Below are 23,413 nucleotides of genomic sequence, written 5' to 3'. Positions count from 1 at the left end.
TGAATTGTTGATTTTGTACATAGTGCAAAAATTCAGTACAGCCTGAACTCAAGAAATTGATTGTTCCTCATTCTCCCAGAAGCTTTCATGCAAATTGTATTGTACACTGCGAATTTATAGCCTATGCACAGGTTCCATATGATGCTGCATTACATTGGTACTGAATAAATGTGGAAATAGTATTTTTTAGAAGTTCTAATTGTGGTTTGAGGCGTGAGAGAAACAGGCATTTATTGCGATAGGAATTGAACACAAAAGCAGGGAGGTCATGCTTCAGTTGTACAGGGCACAGTGAGACCACATTTGGAGTACTGTGTACAGTATTGGTCACTTTATTTAAGGAAGGAGAAGGTTTACTAGACTAATACTTGGAGTGGGTGAGGTGGGCTGTCTTATGAGGAAAGGTTGACAGACTAGGCTTGTATCTGCTGGAGTTTAGAAGAGTAAGAGGCAACTTGACTGAAACATATAAGATCCTGAGGGGTCCTGACAGGGTGGATGGGGAGAGGATGTTTTCTCTTGTGGAAGAATCTAGAACTAGGGGTCACTGTTTAAAAATAAGGGGTCACCCATTTAAAACAGAGATGAGGCGAAGCTTTTTCACCCAGATGGTTGAGTCTGTTTGGAACTCCCTTCCTGAAAAGGTGGCGGAAGCAGAGCCTTTGAATATTTTTAAAGTGGGGATGGATAGATTCTTGGTAAGCAAAGGGGTGAAAGGTTATCGGGAGTAGGTGGGATGCAGATTTCAGGTTACTATCAGATCAACCATGATCTTATTAAATGGCAGAGCAGGCTCGAGGAGCTGAATGGCCTGCTCCTGCTCCTCGTTCGTATGTTTGTAATTAAGGAACTCCAACAGCTAAAAAAGCGTGTGACAGCAATATCCTGAGAGAAATTATTTCCAGAAGCACTTAAGTCATAGGATTGGGTTTCTATAAAGGCCCTTTATGGTAAAAGCCCTTTATGCTGCTTCTCTGGGATTTCAATGGATTCTTTTGCCAAAGTTACAATGGAAGATCGGGAATCCTCCCCACACAGTGTGACCACCTTCTGCTAGATTTTAAACAGGATGGGGTGAACCTAGGATGGAGTAAATATTTGTAAAACCTTTCTTTAAGCAATTTCTTAGTGATAAATAGGAGTTTCATTCCTAAACTTTGCAAGAGTAATAAAACGGGCGATAGTGAGTCAGCACCCTCTTTTGCATCACTCCCAGTTTTTAGTTTCTAACACTTATTTTGATGAGGCCCAGGATTCTCAAGCTTTTGGTACATCAACACAGCATGACATCAGAATTGTGCCTACTTTGGTGCATAATGAAAATTGAGACTGCTATTTATATCCTGGTTTAAATTCAAAAGAGAGTATTTATTTTTGTGACGCTGAACCTTAAAAGTGACAACCCCACCCTGCACCACTCACCCACCACACCCAACCTCCCACACCCCACCCACAAATTCTCCCCACCAGCCCAATCCGAAAACCCCCAACCTCCCTCCAACCCTGCCTCCCCAGCAACCCAAACAGCCCCAGCATCCAATTGGGTCTAAAAGAATTAGAGATTTCAATTACCATTTTTCAACCAAGAATACTCTCAGCGACTGTGCTGCTGCTGACCTTTGGGCAGCTTCATGGTTTTCTGGCGGGCTTTTTAAACAAAAAATGGGATCACAAAGCTGTGTGAAGTTCAGAAGCAACAGCGCAACAACTCAGTGAAACTAACCTGTAAGTCCGGCTTTAAATAAAAAGGTTCACGTTTGCAAATTTTTTAAAAGCCTGTCTTACAGGTCTGCAGATCTGCCTCTGGCTGCTCAGTGTTGACAAACTCAACACCAAGCTCAGTACCCCGCCTAGTCCCCGGGTCCCGGTGTTTGGCACCATCTGGACACCCCTCTCCCGGGCCCTGGTTGTAGTTTCCAACACCATTGTATATTTACCAAATGTCTATACAGCCCCATCCCATTGTCAAATGCTGTTTAATAATTGTAGTCTATCAACGGCAGGCCTAAACAGTTTGCAGTTTCCTGAACAATTACAAGGGAATGTTTAATTTGTTAATATGTTTAATAAACAATTTCATGAAAATCCCTGTGTGCATTTTTGGCACATTTCAAGAAAATATTTCTAGAATTATCAAAATATCGAATACTTTAAATAGCATTTAGCTGACGAGCGGAAGGAAATGCACATTTAGCAATTTATACTGAACTGAGTTATGCTCATAATATAAAATTTATTGCACTTTTCTGAAATATCTAATTTTTGTGATATTAGTAATATTTCTTACCTTTGACAGATTTGGAAGAGATCTGGAGCTTGGTTTTACAAGGGGTTGCCAAAATTCATTCTGCCAGTAAAAAGCACTGCTAGAAACAACGAGCTGCACTTACGACCTATTCAGATGGAGCATGGACAAAGTATTATTGTCAACCGATCGTACAGTTGGGCTAAAGGAAGAGGTTGGTGTTTTAGCCTCTCTGCAAGGTCATTAGTGCCTTTTCCATATAACCTTCCTTTGTTCCAGGACATGCTCCTGTATCCCAAGAATATTAACTTGCATCAACTGTACATCCATGCATGCAACTGTTATCTGACAAATATCTCCTTTAAGGTCTTTCAACTGAGCATCTAAGCCTTTAACCTCCCTCAGAAAGACCCTATGTTACTTCTGTTTATGACATTAGTTCCAAATTGGACCATTCCATTTTAAATGTTTTTCCATTTTTTTCCGTGTGCCCTTCACCCTGCCACTTGGAGACAGCATAGTCCAGCTTCCTGGTTATGACTACAAAAAAAGAACGTCTCACTTGCCCAATGATGGAATATACAATTACTACCATCCTTCTATTTTAGTAGCTTACTTGCTTCTGGCCCCGCTATGTAGTACAGTGCTCCATGGCACAGGCACCTTGCTCAGGGCCACCTTTATTTTAGACAATGTTACTATACGCCTCAAAAATCCAACACTTTGTAAAAGCTACCAACACTTTTGTCCCTACATATGGTCTCTTACCTTTAAAATGCTCCACACCTTCAGGAAGTTACTAATCCTGGGACCACGATGGACTGGGAGTTCATCCATTCTATTTTAATGAAGTTGACTTCACAAAATCATGGCATGCACTAATGATTAGACGGGTGCTATTGGCAGACTACAAGACATCTACTGAATCAAAGGCCTGATGGAAATACCTGCAGCATTTTGTATATGTAAAAATCAAGACTTCCAAATATGAGTATTAACATTAAGTGTAGTGTGTACTACCAGGATACTTGGACAAATTGCTGGTAGAGAACCATTAGTCCCATTTTATTTTCTCTCTCTCAACGATTTAAATAATTACAGTGATGGGATTTCAGAAAAGCAGTAGGATAAAAATGCTTTTTATCTTTCATGTTCAGTCTACTTGAAAGAGCAGGTTTATGGTCATGCTGACCTGATGGATAGTTCCTCCCATATTCTTGGTGCTGAAAACCACAAAGTAATTCTGCTTTGATATCTAATAGAAAGGTTTTGCATGGGTGTTACATGTTAACAGGATCCATGTCAGTTGGTGAAGTCAAAACTAAGATAGAGGGCAGAATTTTTTGTCCCGCCCCTGAACGAGAGTGAAATAGTACACGATGACATTGGCCGAGTGTTCCTACGTCATCATGCGTTCTCGCGATCCTTTGGTCAGCGAGCGCGTGCGAGAGGCGGCAGTGTGCCCGCTGATAATTAAGGGGCCTATTAAGGCCCTTAAGCAATTAATTAAGTTGCATTTTTCGCTTCCCGTTCAACTGTTCGGTTGACAAGCAAGTGAATAGGCCAGGCGGCCTTTGCATTTTTCATGAAACCGCATCCACGGGTGGGATGAGGTTTCCAACAGTTACTGAAAAGGCAATAAAAAATGTTTTACCATCCTTTTTTACACTTGACTCATTCACATGAAGAGGGACATGTGGGGACATGTTTATATCATTTGTAAAATGTTTATTTTTGTATTTAAAATTCTTCAGCTCCTTGAGGCAGCTCTGTGCCTTCAGGAAGTTCTCAGTGCGCTCTCCCCCGCGCAAGCGCAGACTTCAGTGCTCACACCCCCTCCCCACCACCCTGGCAGCACTGAGATTCTTAGTGCGCGTTGGCCAGCCAGTGTGAAATCATGGGCAGCGGCCAGACTTGCGATTGTTACCGTGCCCGCCTGATGAGGGGAAACCCTGCCCATAGAGCCTTTCCTTGCTGAGTTTATTGACTTTGTTCAGTGTCAACACTCCTCACCTCCCCCAGTGTCGGAGCTATTCCCTATTTATTTGTGTTCAAATACCCATCACCTTAATGTAATTAATAAGACATTACATTACGTACTCTGCTTAAGGAGTGTGGAACATGTACCTAGGCCATTGGTTGCTTGTATTTTGAATTCCTGTAAAGTTTCACATTGTTTTCATTGGATGAGAATAGGTTTGGCCTCTCACCCTTGCATTTGAGGCTTGGGACATGTAAAAGTAACCGCTTGGGTGAGGTGTCCCAGATCTGCCAGTGAAACAATCTTTTAGCCCAAACTTTTATGCCACATTTTAGAAACATAGAAACATTGAAAATAGGAGTAGGCGTAGGTCATTTGGCCCCTTGAGCCTCTCCGCAATTCAGTGTGATCATGGCTGAACCTCTAACTCAGCGCCATACTCCTGCTCTCTCCATATCCCTTGATGCTTTTAGAGTCCAGAAATCCATCTCTTTCCTCCTTAAATATATTCAGTGACTTGGCCTCCATAGCCTTCTGTGGCAGAGAATTTCACAGGTTCACCACCCTCTGAGTGAAGAGGTTTCTCCTCATCTCAGTACTAAACAGTCTACCCCATATCCTGAGACTCTGATCCTTTGTTCTAGATCCCCCCAGCCAGAGGGAACATCATCCCTGCATCCAGTCTGTCCATCCCTGCCAGAATTTTACCCCTTTCAATGAGATCCCATCTCATTCTTCTAAACTCCAGTGAATACAGGCCTAGTTGACCCAATCTTTCCACATATGACAATCCTGTCACCCCAGGATTCAGTCTGGTGAACCTTTGCTGCACTCCCTCTATGGCAAATATATTCTTCCTTGAGTAAGGAGACCAAAACTGCACATTATACTCCAGGTGTGGTCTCACCAATGTTCCTGTACTCAAGTCCTCTCGCAATGAAGGCCATTTGCTGCCTTAACCACTTACTGCACCTGTATGCTTGCTTTCAGTGATTGGTATACAAGGATAACCAGGTCCCTTTGTACATCAACATTTCCCAATCTATCACTATTTAAATAATACTCTGTCATTCTGTTTATCCTACCGAAGTGGATAACTTCACACTGATCCGCGTTATACTGCATCGACCATGTATTTTCCCACTCACTCAACCTGTCTTAGTTGCCTTGAAGCCTCTTGACACCCTCCTCACTGCTCCCATTCCCACCAAGTTTTGTGTTGTCAGAAATATTGAGAAATATATGTGAATGGCTGGGGGGCCAAGCATTGAACCCTGCGGTACCCTACTAGTCACCGCCTGCCACTCCGAAAAAGACCTGTTTATTCCTACTCTCTGATAACATTCCAATGAATCTCCCTGGGATATTTTACTGCATTTAAGGCACTAGATAAATGTAAGTTGTAGGAGTGAAAGTTGGAAAGGTTAGAGGAAAGTTGTAAAAAGAAAGGTGGCATGAGTTTTTGTTGGAATAAAATTGTTGATTTACGCTTAAATACTCTCCCACTGAGTTTCTAATGGCTAATATATAGCAGTTTCTATCTCATACTGTGCACCAGTGGTTTCTTTGTTTGAAATAATGACACGAATGATGATTTCTATATGCAGTAGATGCTTAAATTTGAAAGCATATTGAATGTATTGAGGGCCGATTTTCCTTTTCTGCTGCTAATTCCGCCAGAATGGTTATCACATTTTCTCGGTTAGATGACAATGTTTGCGTGTGAGTGAAATTTAAAGAGATTGAGACAATTACCAGTAAAGGTTAGTGTGACAATTAAGGGGTCAAAAATTCTGAAAGCCTCAAAAGGTACCTCATGCTATTAGCAACCAAGGTTAATGGGATTGGGGATTAAGAATAAATAGACAAAATGAATGAAGTGGAAATCCCTTTAAAGTGTTTTGGTTTCAGTTAGCTAGGTCTGAAGAAGTCTTCATAGTCAATCGTAGGTTAGCTGTAAATCTTTATTGACTCTTTGAAATGCTTATAAATATACCTGAAAGGGTACAAGCTAGGAGCTGTCTCCATGACTGCTGGTGCACACTCAACTGACCCTGGGTTCAGGTCATGTGCTCTCTTACATCCCTGTGTGGGCAGTACTGTACTCAGTCCCGCATTAACCCTAGGAGAGAAAAACTGAGTCCTTTGCTGAGCACTGAACGTTCAGCATCAGAGAGGATCAGCATTCAAAGGATCATCCTCCGCCACTTCAGCCAACTCCAGCATGATGTCACCACCAAACACATCTTCCCTTCACCATCCCTGGCGGCACTTCGCAGGGATTGTTCCCTCCGGGACACCCTGGTCCACTCCTCCATCACCCCCTACACCTCAACCCCCTCCCACGGCACCGTCCCATGCAACCGCAGAAGGTGCAACATCTGACCCTTTACTTCCCCCCTCCTCACTGTCCAAGGGCCCAAACACTCCTTTCAAGTGAAGCAGCATTTCACTCGCACTTCCCTCAATTTAGTCTACTGCATTTGCTGCTCGCAATGCGGTTTCCTCTACGTTGGAGAGACCAAACGCAGACTGGGTGACCGCTTTGCGGAACACCTTCGGTCTGTCCACAAGCATGACCCAGACCTCCCTGTCACTTGCCATTTCAACACACCACCCTGCTCTCGTGCCCACATGTCCATCCTTGGCCTGCTGCAATGTTCTAGTGAAGCTCAACGCAAACTGGAGGAACAGCACCTCATCTTCCGACTAGGTACTTTACAGCCTTCTGGACTGAATATTGAGTTCAACAACTTTAGATCATGAACTCTCTCCTCCTTCCCCACCCCCTTTCCGATTCCCCCTTTTCCAATAATTTATATATATTTTTCTTTTCCCACATATTTCTAATAACAGATAACCCAGTTCTACATCTGGCTTGGATGAGCATGATATCAGAACTGAGAACAGTACCTTTTATGTAGCATGACCTTCCTGGAATCCCTTTGATATTTCACCTTTCCAATACCTCAGGTGGGGCATTCCCACTGGGAAGCACATTGATGGCAGCAATGTTGCAGGGAAAAATATAGTTGAACAGTTTCTACAAAGGCTCATGAGAATCTAAGTGCCAGGAGAAAAAAAAGTAGAGAAGTAGTCTCAAAACTGCATGGCCCCTAGGATCCTTTGACACCAATTCCAATGGCCATTATTTACATATAAAAACAGAATGTGCTGGAAAGACTCAGCAGGTCTGGCAGCATCTGTGGAGAGAGAAATAGAGTTACCGTCAGAGACTTGGGCTAGATATGCGCTACTTACCCCAGAATTGTTACACTGTTTGGTGTAACTCAGTGATTAACAGCTCAACCCAGCCCACCACCCTACACTCATACCCCTCTGAACCAAATACCCGCTACCCCATGATCCAACTACACAGCCCTCACTTGACCTGACTATGTATTCCCCCAACTCAGAGCAGAAGTCCTGGCTGGAAGTGGACAAAAAGGTAAGCATTCAATGATCTCCACAGACAGCAGAGATGCATGCTGATTGGAAGATCTGGCCCGTTATATTTAAATGTTTTTCAGCCTTTAATGTATTGATGCCTTGAGGTAATGGAAATTATTCTATTCTGCACCTAATGTAAATTAAAGTATGCAAAAAAACAATGTAACATGAGAGTATATCTCTGAAAAATTTTCTTAATGACTTTGAGGATAATTCCTGCTGTTAAAAGCAGGATTTAATGAAGATAGATTAGTTGATACAATTTTTACATCCTGTGTTATTATTGATTGATTATCAGAGATTTTAAATGAGGCATTGCAAATTAAGCCCAACCAAAATTCAGTAAGATCCAGAAGTTATTCTTTAATCAATGTGTTCACACTTTTAAGTAATTAATGAACTGTTGGGTCATTTTTTTTAATGCACTCAAGGGATATGGGCATCGCTGACTAGGCCAGCATTTATTGCCCATCCCTAATTGCCCTTGAGAAGATGGTAGTGAGCTGCCTTCTTGAACTGTTGCAGTCCAAGTGGTATAGGTGCACCGACAGTGCTGTTAGGAAGGGAGCCCCAGGATTTTGACTCAGTGATACATTTCCAAGTCAGGATAGTGAATGACTTGGAGGGGAACTTCCAGCTGGTGGCATTCCCATGTATCTGCTTCCCTTGTCCTTCCTGATAGTAGAGGTGGTGGTTTTGGATGGTGCTGCCTAAGGAGCCTTGGTGAGTTCCTGCAGTGCATCTTGTAGATGGTAAACACTGCTGCTACTGTGCGTCAGTGGTGGAGGGTGTGAACGTTTGTGGATGGGGTGCCAATCAAGTGGGCTGCTTTGACTGATAAATACAACAGAATGAATGCCTTTAGTTGGTAAAATGATTTTAACAGATGTAGCACACGATGGCCTGGATTTTCATTCTTGAGATGTATGGTGGGATTCAGGAAAATTCCCGGCTCGACCTGTCTGCCTTGGGAGAAAGTGCACGCAAAGACGAGATCTTCATTTCCAGGGGGTGGGTGAAGGCTGGAGCCAGGCCAGCCGACCCGGGAAGAACTTTGGAGACAGCCACAGGGGCTGCTGGGTGTGGCAGCAGGCTGTTTAAAAGGCACGCCTCGGTGCTGTGGAACTTTATCCCAGTTAAAATAAAAGCACACTGGCCCTCCGACCATCACCCCTCACACCCCCTCACCCTCCAACACTCCCCATGCCCCATCCATGCCACCCACCTACACCCCCCATGGTCCAACTTCCCCCATTCCAAGCTCTGCCCTTCCACCTATCCCCATGGCCCTTCATACCCCTTATGCCAAGGTCTGCTCACCTCTTATGTTTCCTCATGGCTCCTATGCCTAGCTATGGCACTTTCATGCCAATTGATGCACTATACACTCTTTAGGACCAATGAGCCCTATAGTATGTAGTGTCATTTGTAAAAAATGCTATAAGAAGTAATTCATTCATAACTTTCTCCTATGTTGGAAAAAAAAGCCATCTCACTATAAGCTAATAAGGTGTTGATCATCCAGGCACTTTAAAGTATCAATAGCAAAAACCACAAACCCTTGAAATTACTTAACTTGCTTATTCAAGCATTGTGAAATTGACAGCAGAGATCATAGAGCCTGAGCTGTCAGTCAAGCAATGTTTTCTCTGGGGTGCAAGTGTTTTAGCACTAATTATTCCCTGTGCACACAGCCAAGCCTCATTATGTATGCTTGGCTGAGAGCCCAGACAGCCATTAGAGTATTAAAACACCTACCCCTAGAGAAAATATTGATTGACAGTTCAGACTCTGATCTCAACTGTCAATTTCACAATGTTTATTTGCACAAGTTAAGTGGCTTCAAGGGTTTGTGGGCTTTCAATTGATACTTTAAAAGCTCTGGATGATTGACACCTTTTTTAGCTTGTAGCGAAATTACTTTTTTTTAAAGCTTTTTCTTTACACATTCCACTATACACTATAAGGTTAATTGTCCCACTATACACTGTCTAGAAATAATATGCATGGAAATGCAATAGCGGAGCATGAGGGACGATGAGGGGTGGGTGGAAGGGCAGAAATTGGCATGGGGGTATGAGTAGGATCTTTTGAACTTAGCTATAAGGAAGCCCCCCCATGCAGACTAGAGTTCATGACTCTTCTGAGGGGCTGTGAACCATGACTCTTTAAAAGCCTGACCTGACTCCATGAAAATTCTGGAGGGGTAAGAGATGTCTGTCCCCGCATGGGAGCTGGCCAGCCCAGGTGGGCTGGATGTGGTCTTTTGACAGGAACCAGCCCGCAACTTTTAAAGGCACGCCGGAAAATCAGACAGCCCAGGAATGGAGCTGAGAATCCTGAAATCGGGACCTGTCTACCATTTTTAAAGATCTCCCGAGTTACCCTGGCTCAATGAAAACCCAGGCCGATGTACTGCTGCTATGTCGTGGAAACATGGGAAACCTTACCCGTTGTTATCTTTTAAAGTTATTATAGTACTGTTATTGCAAATATGAACTTAAATTGTGGCAGTGTAATCCAATTTTTAAAACTACGTTTCAGTTCTCAAAAACAGTGCTACTAATATTAAATGTAGGAGATCTGATAGAATGATGCAATCCTACAATTTGTTTAAATTATGATGCACAGAAGTTTGTTTGGAAGCTCTTTCTGTTGAAGATACTTCTGATGTGAAATTTAATATGTGGCATCTGGTGGAAAGAATTTTTCTGGTCACTGTATGAAGTAATGTTACAAATATGTTGGTGAAAATTTCCTCAGTTTGATATTTCTCGTGAAGAGGCAAACACTTCCAACAAGAAAAATAACCTACCTATATGTTTTTCTTGTTACACGTTGTGACTAGAGAAATTCATACTCCCTGATAACCTATGGGAAATGTATTTGTTAGATCATAGAACTTACAGTGTAGATAGAGTTAGTTCAGATCAACATGGAATTGCTAGCACCAACAGCACCGATCAGCAGTATCAATTCTAATTCTGATACCTTGCTTTTTCCCGGTATCCTTTATTTCATTAAAAGAAAACAGAAAGTGCTTGAAATAAACAGTAGGTCAGGCAGCATCTGTGGAGAGAGAAACAGAATTAACATTTTAGGTTCCATCAGAACTGCGAAAAATTATAAATCTGAAGGGAAGTTCTGTGTTAGGATGGAAGACGATCGATTAAATCGCTTCCACCCTATCACAGCCCTTCCCTTTGGATCTTTTTCCACCCTGTCCCATTACACTTGCTTACAACCCATTGCATTTCTAACTTTTCCCAGTTCTAATGAAAGGTCAATGACCTAAAACTCTGGGTGAAATTTACTGCCCCCGCCAGTGACGGTTTCAGAGGTGGGGTGGGCCTAATGATTGGGCGGGAAGGTGTGGGGTGGCGATCTTGCTGCTTTCCCGCCTTCCTCTGAAAAAGTCCAGGCCAGGAAGTCTTGGGGTGATAGTTTTCCTGCCCAGAGGTCAAATGAGGCCCTTACCTGACTACTTAAAGGCCACCACTAGTATTTAACCCGAGCAGGTAGGCCTTGGTCCTGGTGGGGAGGCTCCCTCCCTGCCTGGCACTCTGCCTGATGGAGACACCGGCTGGCGGGAGGGAGGGACCTAGAGTAAGACCCTGCCCGCCCTTTACATTAACTCCCTGCCCCCGCCAACCCCCATACCCAGGGCCTCCCTGTTTGACCCTATAAAACCGGCACCGCTCACCTGTTTCTTGGGTTATTCCAGTAACAATCCATGTTTGGGGTGGGAAGGCTCATGGATGATCCTCCTACTGTGCCACCAATTGAGGCCCTTAAGTGGATGTTACTTGCCCACCTGAGGGTGTTGTGATATAAAGGTGAGACCACTCAACTCTGTGAATTTCCAGTAAGCAAAAGTTTTATTCAAGCATATGCTGGGAGGACGCAGTCTGATTCTACAATGTGTCTCTCTGATGCAAAGGCTGTGTAGCATATTTATATCTTTTAGTTATCACATTTCACTATACTGCTTAGTACAACCTCCAGTTACATACCTAATGAGCAGAATTATTCAGGCTGCAGATGTCTCTGTTATCTCACTGGGAGGCTGGGAAATGCCTCGGTTCTACTGCCTCCCAGCCTGTGCTCTTACCACTCTAACATTTGTTTACCCATTCTATGAATGCCATTAAGTTTTATGACGACTTGTGATTGTTAGTTGGGTCTCCACAGTACCATACCCATCACGCCTTTGTGTTGGCTATATTTCCTATTAGGCTTAGAAAGAGCTCTTGCAACTATACTTAAAAGCTGTTAATGCTCATAACCACATTTGTCTACTTTTAAAGCTGTTAATGCACATTTTAATATCAGTTTTAATATCAAATTATTCCAATTACCCCACTTCAAGGACCTCACCCAGGCACAGCTGGTGTTCACCCAGCAGCAGTTGGGGTCTTGTCATGTGGGAAGCCCAAAAATCAGATCCTGTTGGGGTTACTTGTGGGCTTCCAGAGGGGTGGTCCCTCATTCAAAGCCATTCAGTGGCTGATTGAGGGACCCAGCATCAGGAAAGGGGGGTGCCTGCTGAGAGCCACCCCATTTGCTGCTGACCGCCTGGCCCCCCACCTCACGACCCCATATCCACCATCACTCATAAGAACATAAGAAATAGGAGCAGGAGTAGATCACTCGGCCTCTCGAGCCTGCTCTGCCGTTCAATAAGATTTTGTGTTTCGATTTCTACATTCCCATCTAACCCCGATAACCTTTGATTCCCTTTCCTAACAAGAATCTATCTATCTCTGCCTTAAAAATATTCAATGACCCCACCTCCACCACTTTCTGAGGCAGAGAATTCCAAAGTTGCACAACCCTCTGAGAGAAAAAAATTCTCCTCATCTCTGTGGCCTGGGTACCTCAGTGATCCTGGGCCTTGGGTTGGTGCACCAGCTCCTGCTGAACAATGCACAGATGCTGGCCTAATTGGCCAGCAGTTCTCTGGGTAGGGGGTGGGGGGGGGGGGGGGGGGGGGGTGGTGGCATGAGGGATTAGCCACTTGTAGCAAAGCATTTCAGGTTCTATTATTCCCTTGTGAAGGAATATAGCTTCCAACTTCCTACTTTACTCTTCTGGTGATAATCCTGAGGCTATTTCATTGTACCATTTTGCCAAACAACAGAAAGAATGGGGGCAATTTTAATCTAACCCCTTGCTGTTCTCTCTATTGAGATCATTGAAGAGTAATATTAGCCAGAGTGCAAACCAGCATTCGACCCGATCCCACTCAACTAGTTACGTTAATATTACTGCCAATATTTCATTATTCACCCTTAAAATCTTTCATAATTTTGAAAATTTCTGTTAGACAGCTGCTGCACCTGCCATGTTTCAAGGAAACTAAATCCCAATTCTTTGAGCCTTTCTGCAGAACTATAACTTCTCATTTCTGTTATAATTCTAAGGAATCTCAGCTGTAAACCCTTTCTAATAGCCTGCCTATAATGATAATGTTGATAATTGCATGCAGGACTTCAACTGTATTGCTCAAATTCAGCCACACTTCCTCACTTTTATATTTAATTCCCCCATGTATAAAACTCAGAACCCCATTACCTTTTTATAGCTTCCTCATATCTTTTAAAGTAAAGTCTGTTCTTTTTTTAAATTTCTTATTCACTAGATTTGAGCATCCCTGGCAAGGATTTACTGCCATCCCAACTTGCCCTTGAGACAGCTAAATAACTTGCCCAGCCATTACAGAGGGCAGTTAAGAGCCAACCCAGTTGTTATGTGCTCCTGAGACCACCCTCTTCTTCCGTTCTGCAGTCTTACAATTTATGGTGCACTTTCTTTCAATGCTTTTTATCCAAAATGCAGTATTTAGCATTTCTCTGCTTTGTAGTGTCTCTGCCATCCATCAACTTAATTTGCCAAGCTGTCTTTGCAGCCTTTTCATTGTGCCCTCTAATTTGATATCATCAGGAAGCTGCACCATAATTTCTTCTATGCTTGTGTCCAAATTTTTTTAGCATAATTGGAAATCAAGAGTTCCCATAGTGCTGAGTAATGGGGCACATCAGAATCTGTATTCCACCAGTATAATAAACCTATTCTTTTATGTTCTGTCTCCAGCCATCTCTGTAGCAAAGTGCCTTAATTTTTGCAACCCATCTCTTAAGTTGCCCTTTATCAAATGCCTTCTGAAAATCTTTACAAACAGCATCTACCACATTCCATTTATCTGTATACTTGAATTCTAGAAAAAGTTTTTTTTAACATGAACAGCTTGGTGACATGTTGTGACCCACCCACATAGATAAGAGTAGGGGGTACCATTGGTTTATGATAATTTCTCAAAAAATAGGAAACATGGCAGCCAATTTACGCATAGGAAAGTCCCGCAATTAGCAATGAAATAAATGACTAGATCATTTGATTTTAGGTGTTGATTAGGGAATAAATATTGACCAGGAAACTAAGAGAACTCCCTTGCTCTTAGACTGCTGCTGTGGATTTTTTTATATACGTCTGAGAGTACAACACAGTGCCTTGGTTTAACATCTCATCCAACAGACGGCACTCCAGTCAATACAATGCTCCCTCAGTTATGCACTGGAGCACCAGCCTGGAATTTTTGCTCACTTCTGTGGATTATGACTTGAACCCACAGCTTTTTGACTCCTGTGAGAGTGCTAACAACTGAGTCAGGGATAATCCCAAATAGAATGACACAATAATTTAGAATGCTTCCGGAGAGCATTAAGATATCTCAACCTATCAGCCATCTTTTCTAAGGCCAAGGTGGCTGAGGATTAAGAAGTGACATGAGGATACAGGGAAAAGAACCAGAGAGTGCTCACTTAAGTCTGCAGACAAGGGGCTGGGCAGCCCAGCACCTCGTCTGCTCCTTGGTTTATGAAGTTGGGTTGATGTTGCATGAGAAACTTGTCAGGAGAATTTTCCTCTGTTCCACTCCACAGGACCATCCCATAAGTTAGGACGGGTTGCAAGAAGGTGAAAGTAATGACATAAAAATTGGATGGGTGCTATAAAGAGCAGGCGATTCATTCCATCAGGTTACTGCCTAGACAGTAAAGCTAAAAACCTAATTCTGTGCCTTCTGATTGTGTTTATAGCAAAGATCTGTTTGTGTTTGTATTTATTTCTTGGTGTGATGTTATGTGCTGTTACATAATGCACTTTTCTGTGTCTATGATGTATGTTTTTGGTGTGATTCCTATGTTGCAAGTCTATATGCTTGAAATACCTGCAATGCTGGAGTGTCTTTTTTAGTTTTGATCTCCCATAGATGTTTTTTCACATTGGCTAGCTAAGCACATCTCTTTGAGGATAAGGTTTGGCCGTGCTCCTTGTTTTGATGTATTGGTTTATGTCAGTGCATCTCTCTATGTTTCATTTATCTGTGTTCTTGTGTATTCGGTTTGTTTTTCTGTGCAATGTGGCACTTGACTCCTTCTGGAATAGTGCTCGATGTCTCTCCTTTGGCCTCTGGTATGTTTTGATGTGCGTTACACTGAACCGTAGCGTAGGTTCCCTTCGTGCTAGCAAAGCTATTCAGGATGGTGCCATATGCCTTTCCCTTTGTGTGGTGTTTTCCTTTTATTAATTCGTCGAACTGCAGGATCGCTGTGAACAGAGAACTCAACATAAATGGTGTCCAATGCCTGCAGTATTATTGGGGGCAGCAAAGAAAGCGTGAAAGAAGCAGAACATTAATATGGCAGCAATGGAGCGCATAATGAGCCTGTAAGCAAGAGCAGCAAGCCAGGCAGTGGCTGTATGAGAGGGTTGAGAGAAAAGCTGACAGTGAGTGTTCCAGGATCGCTGGCTCTCATGTTTTTAGGACCTTTGTGTTAAGGTCTTGGTTTGAGGCTCAAATTTGTAGTCTTATAGCTCAGGTACAAGTGTTCTATCAATGGAGGCAAATTGATATATTGACATTATTTGTTGTGTATGAAATGGAAGAAATTTCTGATTGTTCTTTGGTGCTGCATCTATAACTATGGCAAGAATGGGGATACAGCTTTAATTTTGCAATACCCATTTTTTATCAGATAAATTTGATTTGCCACCTATTATGTAATTTTTCTTAACTGGCACTCATTAACAAGAATACAGGTTCTGTGTAGTGCTTTGATTAGTAATAGACTTACAAGAAATTACATGAGTAGTTTTCAGTAACTTCATTTAATGAACAACTATAGTTATTTCAAGATTATTTTATTAAATGCTGTTGACTGGTGTTTAGCATTGGTGCTGGACACTGTGCTACTTTTGTAACAGCTTCTGTTGCAGAATAAAGTCCTCAGTCAGTGTAGGAGTGATTAAGCATAGATATGAAGACTTGTCTGTCAACCTGGAAACAATTCACATTATTTATTAGTCGACAGCTCACGTGGTTGCATAAAATGTTGCCTTTAATGAAAGTATAAACTAGTTTATTCATACAGCATAATATAACCTGTGTAGAGGTTATATGACTTTATTTTAAATTACATGGGGCGGAATTTTCTGTGCCCACTGGCATTGGGCATGCACGGACAATATGGCGAGAAGGCCAGAAATCAGTTTCACGACATTGTGAAACCACTTTGTGATTGTCTGCTCAGCCCTCCAAAGGTGGGCTGCGTTGCCCGCCATCGGATGTTGGGAACCTCATTGTAATACATCTGCATATCATTATAAAGTCAGCCTGCCAGAATCAACCCCGCACTGGATCGTCCGCCCACGTTGGCGTGATTGCACCCTGGTGTAGAACACGTCTTGACAAAAGTGACATGTAGAAGTCGGGACTTACCGCCAGGGCCTTGCTCACATCGCAGACATCCGAGGAGCAGAAGATGTGGGAGCCTGACAGCAATGGCACATTGGAGGAACGCCCATGGCATGCTGGATGGATCCCCATGGACATGGCTCTGTTGCAAAGCAGCCCAAGGAAGTTGGAAAGTCATGGTTGATGTTCACAATGGATGATGGTTGAAGGGGTGGGGAGGAAGGTCCAGCTGTGTTTGGGAGAGGAAGATGTACCGCGGGGCGGAATTTTCTGTGCCCGCTGGTGTCAGGTGTGTTTGGCGGCGTGAATGGACAATGTGACAACGTCGTGAAACCAGTTTGCAATCATCCACTCGGCCCGTTAATGGCGGGCCGTGTTTCCTGCCATCGGACGTTGGGAACCTCATTGTAATACATCAGCATGTCATTATAAGGCCAGCAATGACCGCCCCCCCCACCCACCCCTTACACCCCCGCACTGGATCGTATAGCTGACGTGTTTCACAACAGCATATGAAAGGCATACACTTGGCGGCCTGCACTTTGAAGGAACTCGGAGGTGAGTGCGCAGTAACATTGTGGAGCGCTTGCGAGCGGTGCTGTTGGATTTCCAGGTTGGGGCGGGGGAGGGAAAGGCTGCCCTGCGGTTGAGGTGACTTGGGAGGGTGGTAAAGGCTGCCGTGTGGGTGAAGATAGCGCACAAGTACATGCAGGGTGGGGGTGGTGGGTGAGGGAAGCCACCACGCATTTGGGAAACCTTGTATAAAGTGACCGTTCCTCTGCAGTGGGGCCAGTTCAGGCACAGTCACATATGACTGGAGTCGGGCCTCTAGTTTATCTGCCCTCTCAAGCAATGTAGAGGCATGAAAGTGCCACCAAATGCTCCAGAGCTTTTTACCCCTCGGGCACAGACTGCAAACTAGTGAGCGTTTTAGTGGACTGCAGAACAGTTGGGCGACTGGACACGTTGTACAATCTCCTCGCTAAAGCTGGCCAGGGAGCTGTCTCTGGTGGAGGCATTCACAGCCCCTTGCAACGCCAGCATCCTGGTTCGGACCTGTTTCCCCCATGGTTCAAGCTAACAGTGTAGCCTTGCAGTGTAGGTTAGGAGAATGCCTACACCTGAGCTGAGAGCACAGCATACAGTCCAGTGGGCAAAGTTGACTCCAATCGGTCAGGTGGAGTGGGGAGGAAGAAAGTGGGGTTTCGGGCAGCCATGCAGCACACTAATCTCTGGCCAACACTCTCCATGATATGTTAAGGGGCCTTCAGACTTAACGAAGAGTGGTTCTTAGTACATCCTTGCTAACCCACGTGCCTCTCTCTTTCATCCTGCAGGAGGTGTACATCAGGATCATGGGGCCTGGTGAACTAGCTGTATGCTTCATGGCCTACAGAGAGCAAAGACGATGGAGAAGAGAGCGACTGAGGCGTTTGGCTGCGCAGAGGGAGGAGCAGCATCCTTTGGAAGAATGGGTGCCTGGGGCTCCTGCACACGCCTCTGAAGAGCCACGGCGAGCCATTGCTGGTCAGCCCCTAGCTAGACCCAGGGTTGATAGATGCTGCCTTTCATTCCTGCAGATAACTGAGAATCAGTGGCGCTGCAGACTGTGCATGTCTAGGGAACTGGTTGGTCACATCTGCCAGCTACTGCAGGATTTGGTGCCACATGGACACGGAGGGCCTCCACTGCCAGTGGCCGTGAAAGTGACAGCAGTGCTCAATTTCTATGCCAGTGGCTTCTTTCAGGGCGCCACAGGTGACCCCTGTGGGATATCACACGCCTCCACCCACAAATGCATCCATGAGGTCACGGATGCCATCTTTGCTAGGGCACACAACTTTGTGCATTTTGCCCGGGACCAGGAGAGCCAGGATGCAAGAGCAATTGGATTTGCCCAGATCTCAGGTTTCCCACAGGTGCAGGGTGCCATCGACTGCACTCACATAGCGCTCAGATCTCTCAGATCTCCATAACAACATGCAGTCAAATATGTCAACTACATGGGATTCAATTTGCTGAATGTGCAACCACCACGAACACATCCTGCAGGTCTACGCACAGTTTCCAGGCAGTGTGCGCAAATCTTACATTCTCAGTCAGTCACAGATCCCTGACATCTTTGTGGAGGATGATGACGACATTCAGTGAGGGCACTCCATAGATCTTCACATAGTGTCCGAGAATGTCTGACTCCTGTCTGGCCGAAGGCAGCTCGCTTGCATCTGTGATCAGGGTCACATCATAGACATGCAGCCATGAAACTTTAAAAGCATCTGATCCTTTGTCTGCCATCAGAACTGACCCCTTCATGCGCACAGCATCACTGGTCATAGATGCTGAAGCGATGGAGGCCAGCCCCACTTTAAAGTTGCAGGGAGCACACAGGGAATGATGGAACTCTGTGATGCCTGCCCACGACATTCTGGCAGCAATGACCAGCACCATCGATGTGCAGGCATGACTAATGTGTCCAGGGAGTGTATGGCCGGACCATCACTTTAGTCTGAAGGCTGCACAAAACACTGGGAAGAGGCCCTGACTGAGTGATTGAAACACCTGCCTTTATCTTGTGCCAAAAGGTTTCACATCAGAGTGACATGAACACTGCTCATCAGAACAAGGAGCCATAGGCAGGGAGACATTCTTGGGAGTTTATTGACAATAGTGAACATTATGTATGAGTGGTTAATGCCCAGGCTGTGCAGCTACGTTGTCTTAACTTTCCTAACCCTGCCACTAAAGTTAGGTATTGGTGCTCCCCAGACATCCATTGCAGAGGTGGAGGCAGCCTGCTGACTGCTATGCCCTGCCTGTGATAACATTGGCGGCTGTCCTCTGGAGGGCTGAGATCTGGAGGGCCCCGGCCTACTTTTGGGGACCTGCTGTGTGGCAGTGGCACCCTCCTTGAGTTGTGGAGCTGGAGCTGCTGGGGTCACAGGAAGAGGGCGTTCGGATGTGTTGGACACTCCTGGAGTCACCTGGGTGGATGACCCCGGGGTGTGCACCTGCTGATCCTCCTCCCTATGGGTGTCCAAATCCTGGCTGACACATTGAAGAGAAGGGGTAGCTGGAGTGAGATTGAGCTGCCACGCACCCTTCTCACGTGCACACTGTTGGAGGCCAGCTATGGCACCAGCGATGGAGTTCAGCCCGTGCAGCAGTGCAGAAGCGATGTCCTGGACCAAGATCTCCATGGTGGTTGCCATCCTCCCAGTGTTGACCTTGGTGTGTTGGCATGTGGTGCTATCACCTCAGCCTGAAGGCAGACAGACTCCTCCATTGTGCTTTGCAATCTGAGGAGTGCAGGGGACATCCTTTCCTGATGTTCCCGAGCTTGCCTTTGCAGCTCCCGCAACCGTGACATGACTGAGTCCAGAGGCTCATCATCTGACTTGGACTTAGCAAATTTCTGGTCACCAGCAGTTCTCCAAGTGTCAGACACCTGGGAAGTCCTTGCCGCTACCTGCTGTCGATCAGAAAATGTGATGTGCCCACCAGATTGTGATCCCGTGGCTACTGTAAAGTTAGGTCCCACCGAGGTGTGTGTCTCTGCGCCGGTGCAGGGTGTGAGTGAGCGCAGTGATGGGACTTCAAGGAGGGTGCCTCCAGATTCTTCTTTAGAGGCTTCTTTGCAGCTTCGAAGCCCTGCGCCGTGGACTCCGTCTGCTGTTTGGCAGATGTGCCTGTGAAAGCAAGGATAGATAATTAGTGCGTAGCAGTGGCCTGTGAAACAGGACACATCACTCACACCATGGTCGTCTGGCAGATGTTGCACTGTTGGATCCTCACTTGGTAGAGACCACCAGTTTCACCGTCAGCACAGGACTGGTCTAGATCATCGCTAGCCAGCTGGATGGCTCTGTTTTCAAAGTCTGTGAGGACCTTGATTTCAAGCATTCCTCCACCGGTAAGCGGCCTCTCCCTTTTGTTGTGTGCCAGCTTGTCCTGCATGAACAGATATGGAGAGAGTGTAAGCAGGACGCCTGACAGGCAAGATGATAAGTATGCTTGGCATGTGGGCGTGGTGAGTGGCCCCATGGATGGGATGAGGACAATGAAGGTGTGTGTGAGAGAGTGAATGGTGCTGTCTCTTGAACTGGCTGTGAGCGCGGGCCCTGTGGATCTGTGATGGACTTGTGAGTGTGAGAGTTGAGTGTGATGAGAAGAGTGACTTACCCTGGCAGAACAGAGGAGATTATTCATCCTATGGCGGCACTGGGTGGCTGTCCTCTTTTGCAGGGCATTGGTGCTGACTGTTGCCACTGCTTCCCAAGCTGGATTAGCGAGGTTGATGCCCTGCCTGCGGCCAGAGCTGGGGGTAGAAGACATCACGGCAGGTCTACACTGAGTCTAGAAGGCGCTTGAGGGATGCGACATTGAACCTGGGGGGGCTGCAGTCTTTTTACCTTTCGGGGCCATGTCATCTTTGCAGCAGCCCTGGGCTGGAAGCACTGAGACGTGTGTGTGCAGCTGCGCTTTAAATATGGCGCCCGGCATGATGAAGCGGCGAGGTAATGGCTTAGTGGGAGAATGAGCCTGCCCAGGAATGCACAATTAATGCGGCGGGTTTGGGACGATGCGGCATGAAAAGCCACCATTACGGCCGGTGGGTAAAATGTCCTTTTACCTGCCCACTACCGCACTTAGTACAAATCTGGGAGGTGCTAGAGGAAAGTCTAGGATCAACTGGGAGAGGAAGAGGTGTCAGAATGGGGTGAGGTTGGGAGGGGAGAAATGAATGTGTCAGGATTGGGTGAGGTTGGGGGGGAATGAAGGTGTTGGGGAGTGAGGTTGCGGGGGGAACGAAGGTGTCGGGGGTAGGTTTGGCAGGGGGATATGAAGGTGTTGGGGGGTGAGGTTGCGGGGGAAATGAAGGTGTCGGGGGGGAAATGAAGGTGTCAGGGGTAGGTTTGGGGGGAATGAAGGTGTCGGGGTAGGTTGGAGGGGAATGAAGGTGTCGGGGGGTAGGTTGGGACTGGGGGAGGGAGTAAAGGAAGAGGAGGGAGTAACGGGGGTGAAGATGGCAATTGGGGAGGTAGGTGTAAGGGAGGTGGAAGGTGTAATGGAAGGAGTTTGGAGGGGAAAGGAGTGCAGAGAGGGGAGGGAGTCTGGGGGAAGGAAGGAGTGCAGAGAGGGGAGGGAGTAAAGCTGGAGGAAAGAGTCGGGAGTGGGGGACGGATTAAGGGCGGCGGAAGAAGCAAGGGCGTCTGTAGGAGTCAGGAAGGGGGAAGAACTAAGCGGGGTTGGGGTAGTCCAAGGGAGCGTGGAGGACTAAGGTGGAGGTGGGGGGAGGGGTTCTTGAGGGGAAGGGCTCCAGAGGGGAGGATGCCAAGTTTTCGTGCAGGGCAGGGCTCTGATGGGTCCATGACTGCCTCCTGGGGAGCAAACGGAGGGTGGGCGTGGAATGAGGGAATGGTGAGAATGACTGAGGGCAGAGTGAGGCGGGAGGGTGAGGGTTCGATGGTAGTGATAGAAGGGACTGTGAGGGTGGTTGGTGGGGACTCGGAGGCAGACGGGTGGGAAGGAGGATGCCGGAGAGGTTAATGTGGATCGGGGTGGGGTTTTTGGGAGGGAAGGGAATGCGCACTTTTACCTGGACATCCCTGAAGGAAAAGGGTTATGGCTGATAGGTCACAGGGCGGAGGTGGAAGGTCATGCCGGGTTGGTCAAAAGTGATGGGGGAAAGGAAATGGGTGACTGGGGGAGGGGAAAAGACAGGGGAGCACATGAAAAACTGAATCATGACCATGCCATCTAAATCGAAGGTGAAATGCGAGTCGTGGTGGGTGAGATCAGATGCTGCATGGGAGCTTGATGATTGGGTAGATGTAGATGCAGGTCAGCTCAAATGGACAACTGAAAGCAAACCCCAGCAGGCAGCATTGAAAATCCTCAGGACATTGAGATGAGTGTGATACGGGAAGGATCCACGTGCGTGAGTGAGCACTTGCACGAGGCTCTGAAAGGTCCTGCCACAAATACACTTCTCCCTCCAGAATCACTGGTTGGTCAGTTGCTCTCTCTGTGGTGACAGAGGACGAGGTTGAGGGGCTCACAGGCAAAGGGGACTTGGAGGGAGAAGACAGCCTCTGAGATTACTGTGGATGACCCAGGGGTGTCCAGCTGCCACTTGTCCTCCCTTCAGGTACCCAGGGGCCCCAGTCCTGAATCCTTGAGGAGAAGGAGCACCTGGAGGGACATCAAGGTGCCTGCTTCTTCCTCGCATTGCCACTGCAGGAACTCACCTATGGCTCCTGTGATGGAGTGCAGGTCTGCACAGATTTCTGTGTTCTGCTGGACCAGGGGTCTCCATGGCGTCCATCATCCTCCCCATGGAGACCCGCATACGTGCATATGTGGGCACCACCTCATCAGAGAGCAGGTGGATGCACTCCTTCAACTTGCGCACCTCTCTATTGACGGCTTCCAACAGCTCTGTGTGATGTTCCCATGCCTTCTGCTGACTCTCCAGGGTGAGTTGGAAGGCTAAATCCAGAAACTCGTCATCTGACTTGGACCTCACAGGTGCCTCTTCCTCAGCAGCCCTCTGAGTGCCAGAGAACTCGGCTGAATCTGCCTCCTACTGCTGCGGACACGTGTCTGTGCGGTGACCACCAGGTTGTGAACTTGAGCCTGCTCTAGATCTAGGTCCCACCGAGGCTTGTGTCTCTGCGCTGGTAGAGGGTGTGGGTAAGGGCTGTGATGGGTCTGCTAGCCTGCATATTTCCAGCTCTTCAATGGAGGAGGTGTCCTCTTGGCTGGAGGTGAGGATGTGGATGAAGCTGAGGGACAGGCTGGCTGAGAGCGGCAGTCACTTGGCAGAACTCCCTGTGAACCAAAGTTGAGATAAGAAGTGCATGTCAGCAGAGTCAAAAGCAGGAGAGAGAGCACCTCACTGTTGCCGCTGGCACAGTCCATGTTCCTCACCAGTCAGCGTGATGGCACACTCCTCAGAGTGAGTGAGGGGCCTAATGTGGGC

The 23,413-nt window shown here is 46.3% G+C and overlaps 1 protein-coding gene across 7 annotated transcripts in view; it reads left to right on the top strand.

Moving 5' to 3' along the window:
• The window catches only part of LOC144684620 (rab effector Noc2-like), a 246,783-nt gene that overhangs the window by 185,788 nt on the left and 37,582 nt on the right, over positions 1-23,413 (top strand). For all 7 annotated transcript variants that reach the window (XM_078548632.1, XM_078548633.1, XM_078548638.1 and 4 more), the window contains one exon: positions 2,297-2,459. In XM_078548632.1, the coding sequence (XP_078404758.1) occupies positions 2,297-2,459 (163 nt within the window). The remainder of the gene's footprint in view (positions 1-2,296; positions 2,460-23,413) is intronic.

The sequence above is a fragment of the Cetorhinus maximus genome, chromosome 9, assembly GCF_964194155.1.
Source record: "Cetorhinus maximus chromosome 9, sCetMax3.hap1.1, whole genome shotgun sequence".
NCBI lineage: Eukaryota > Metazoa > Chordata > Chondrichthyes > Lamniformes > Cetorhinidae > Cetorhinus > Cetorhinus maximus.
Note: the sequence above shows the minus strand (reverse complement) of the source record. Positions and strands in the feature narration are given on the sequence as shown.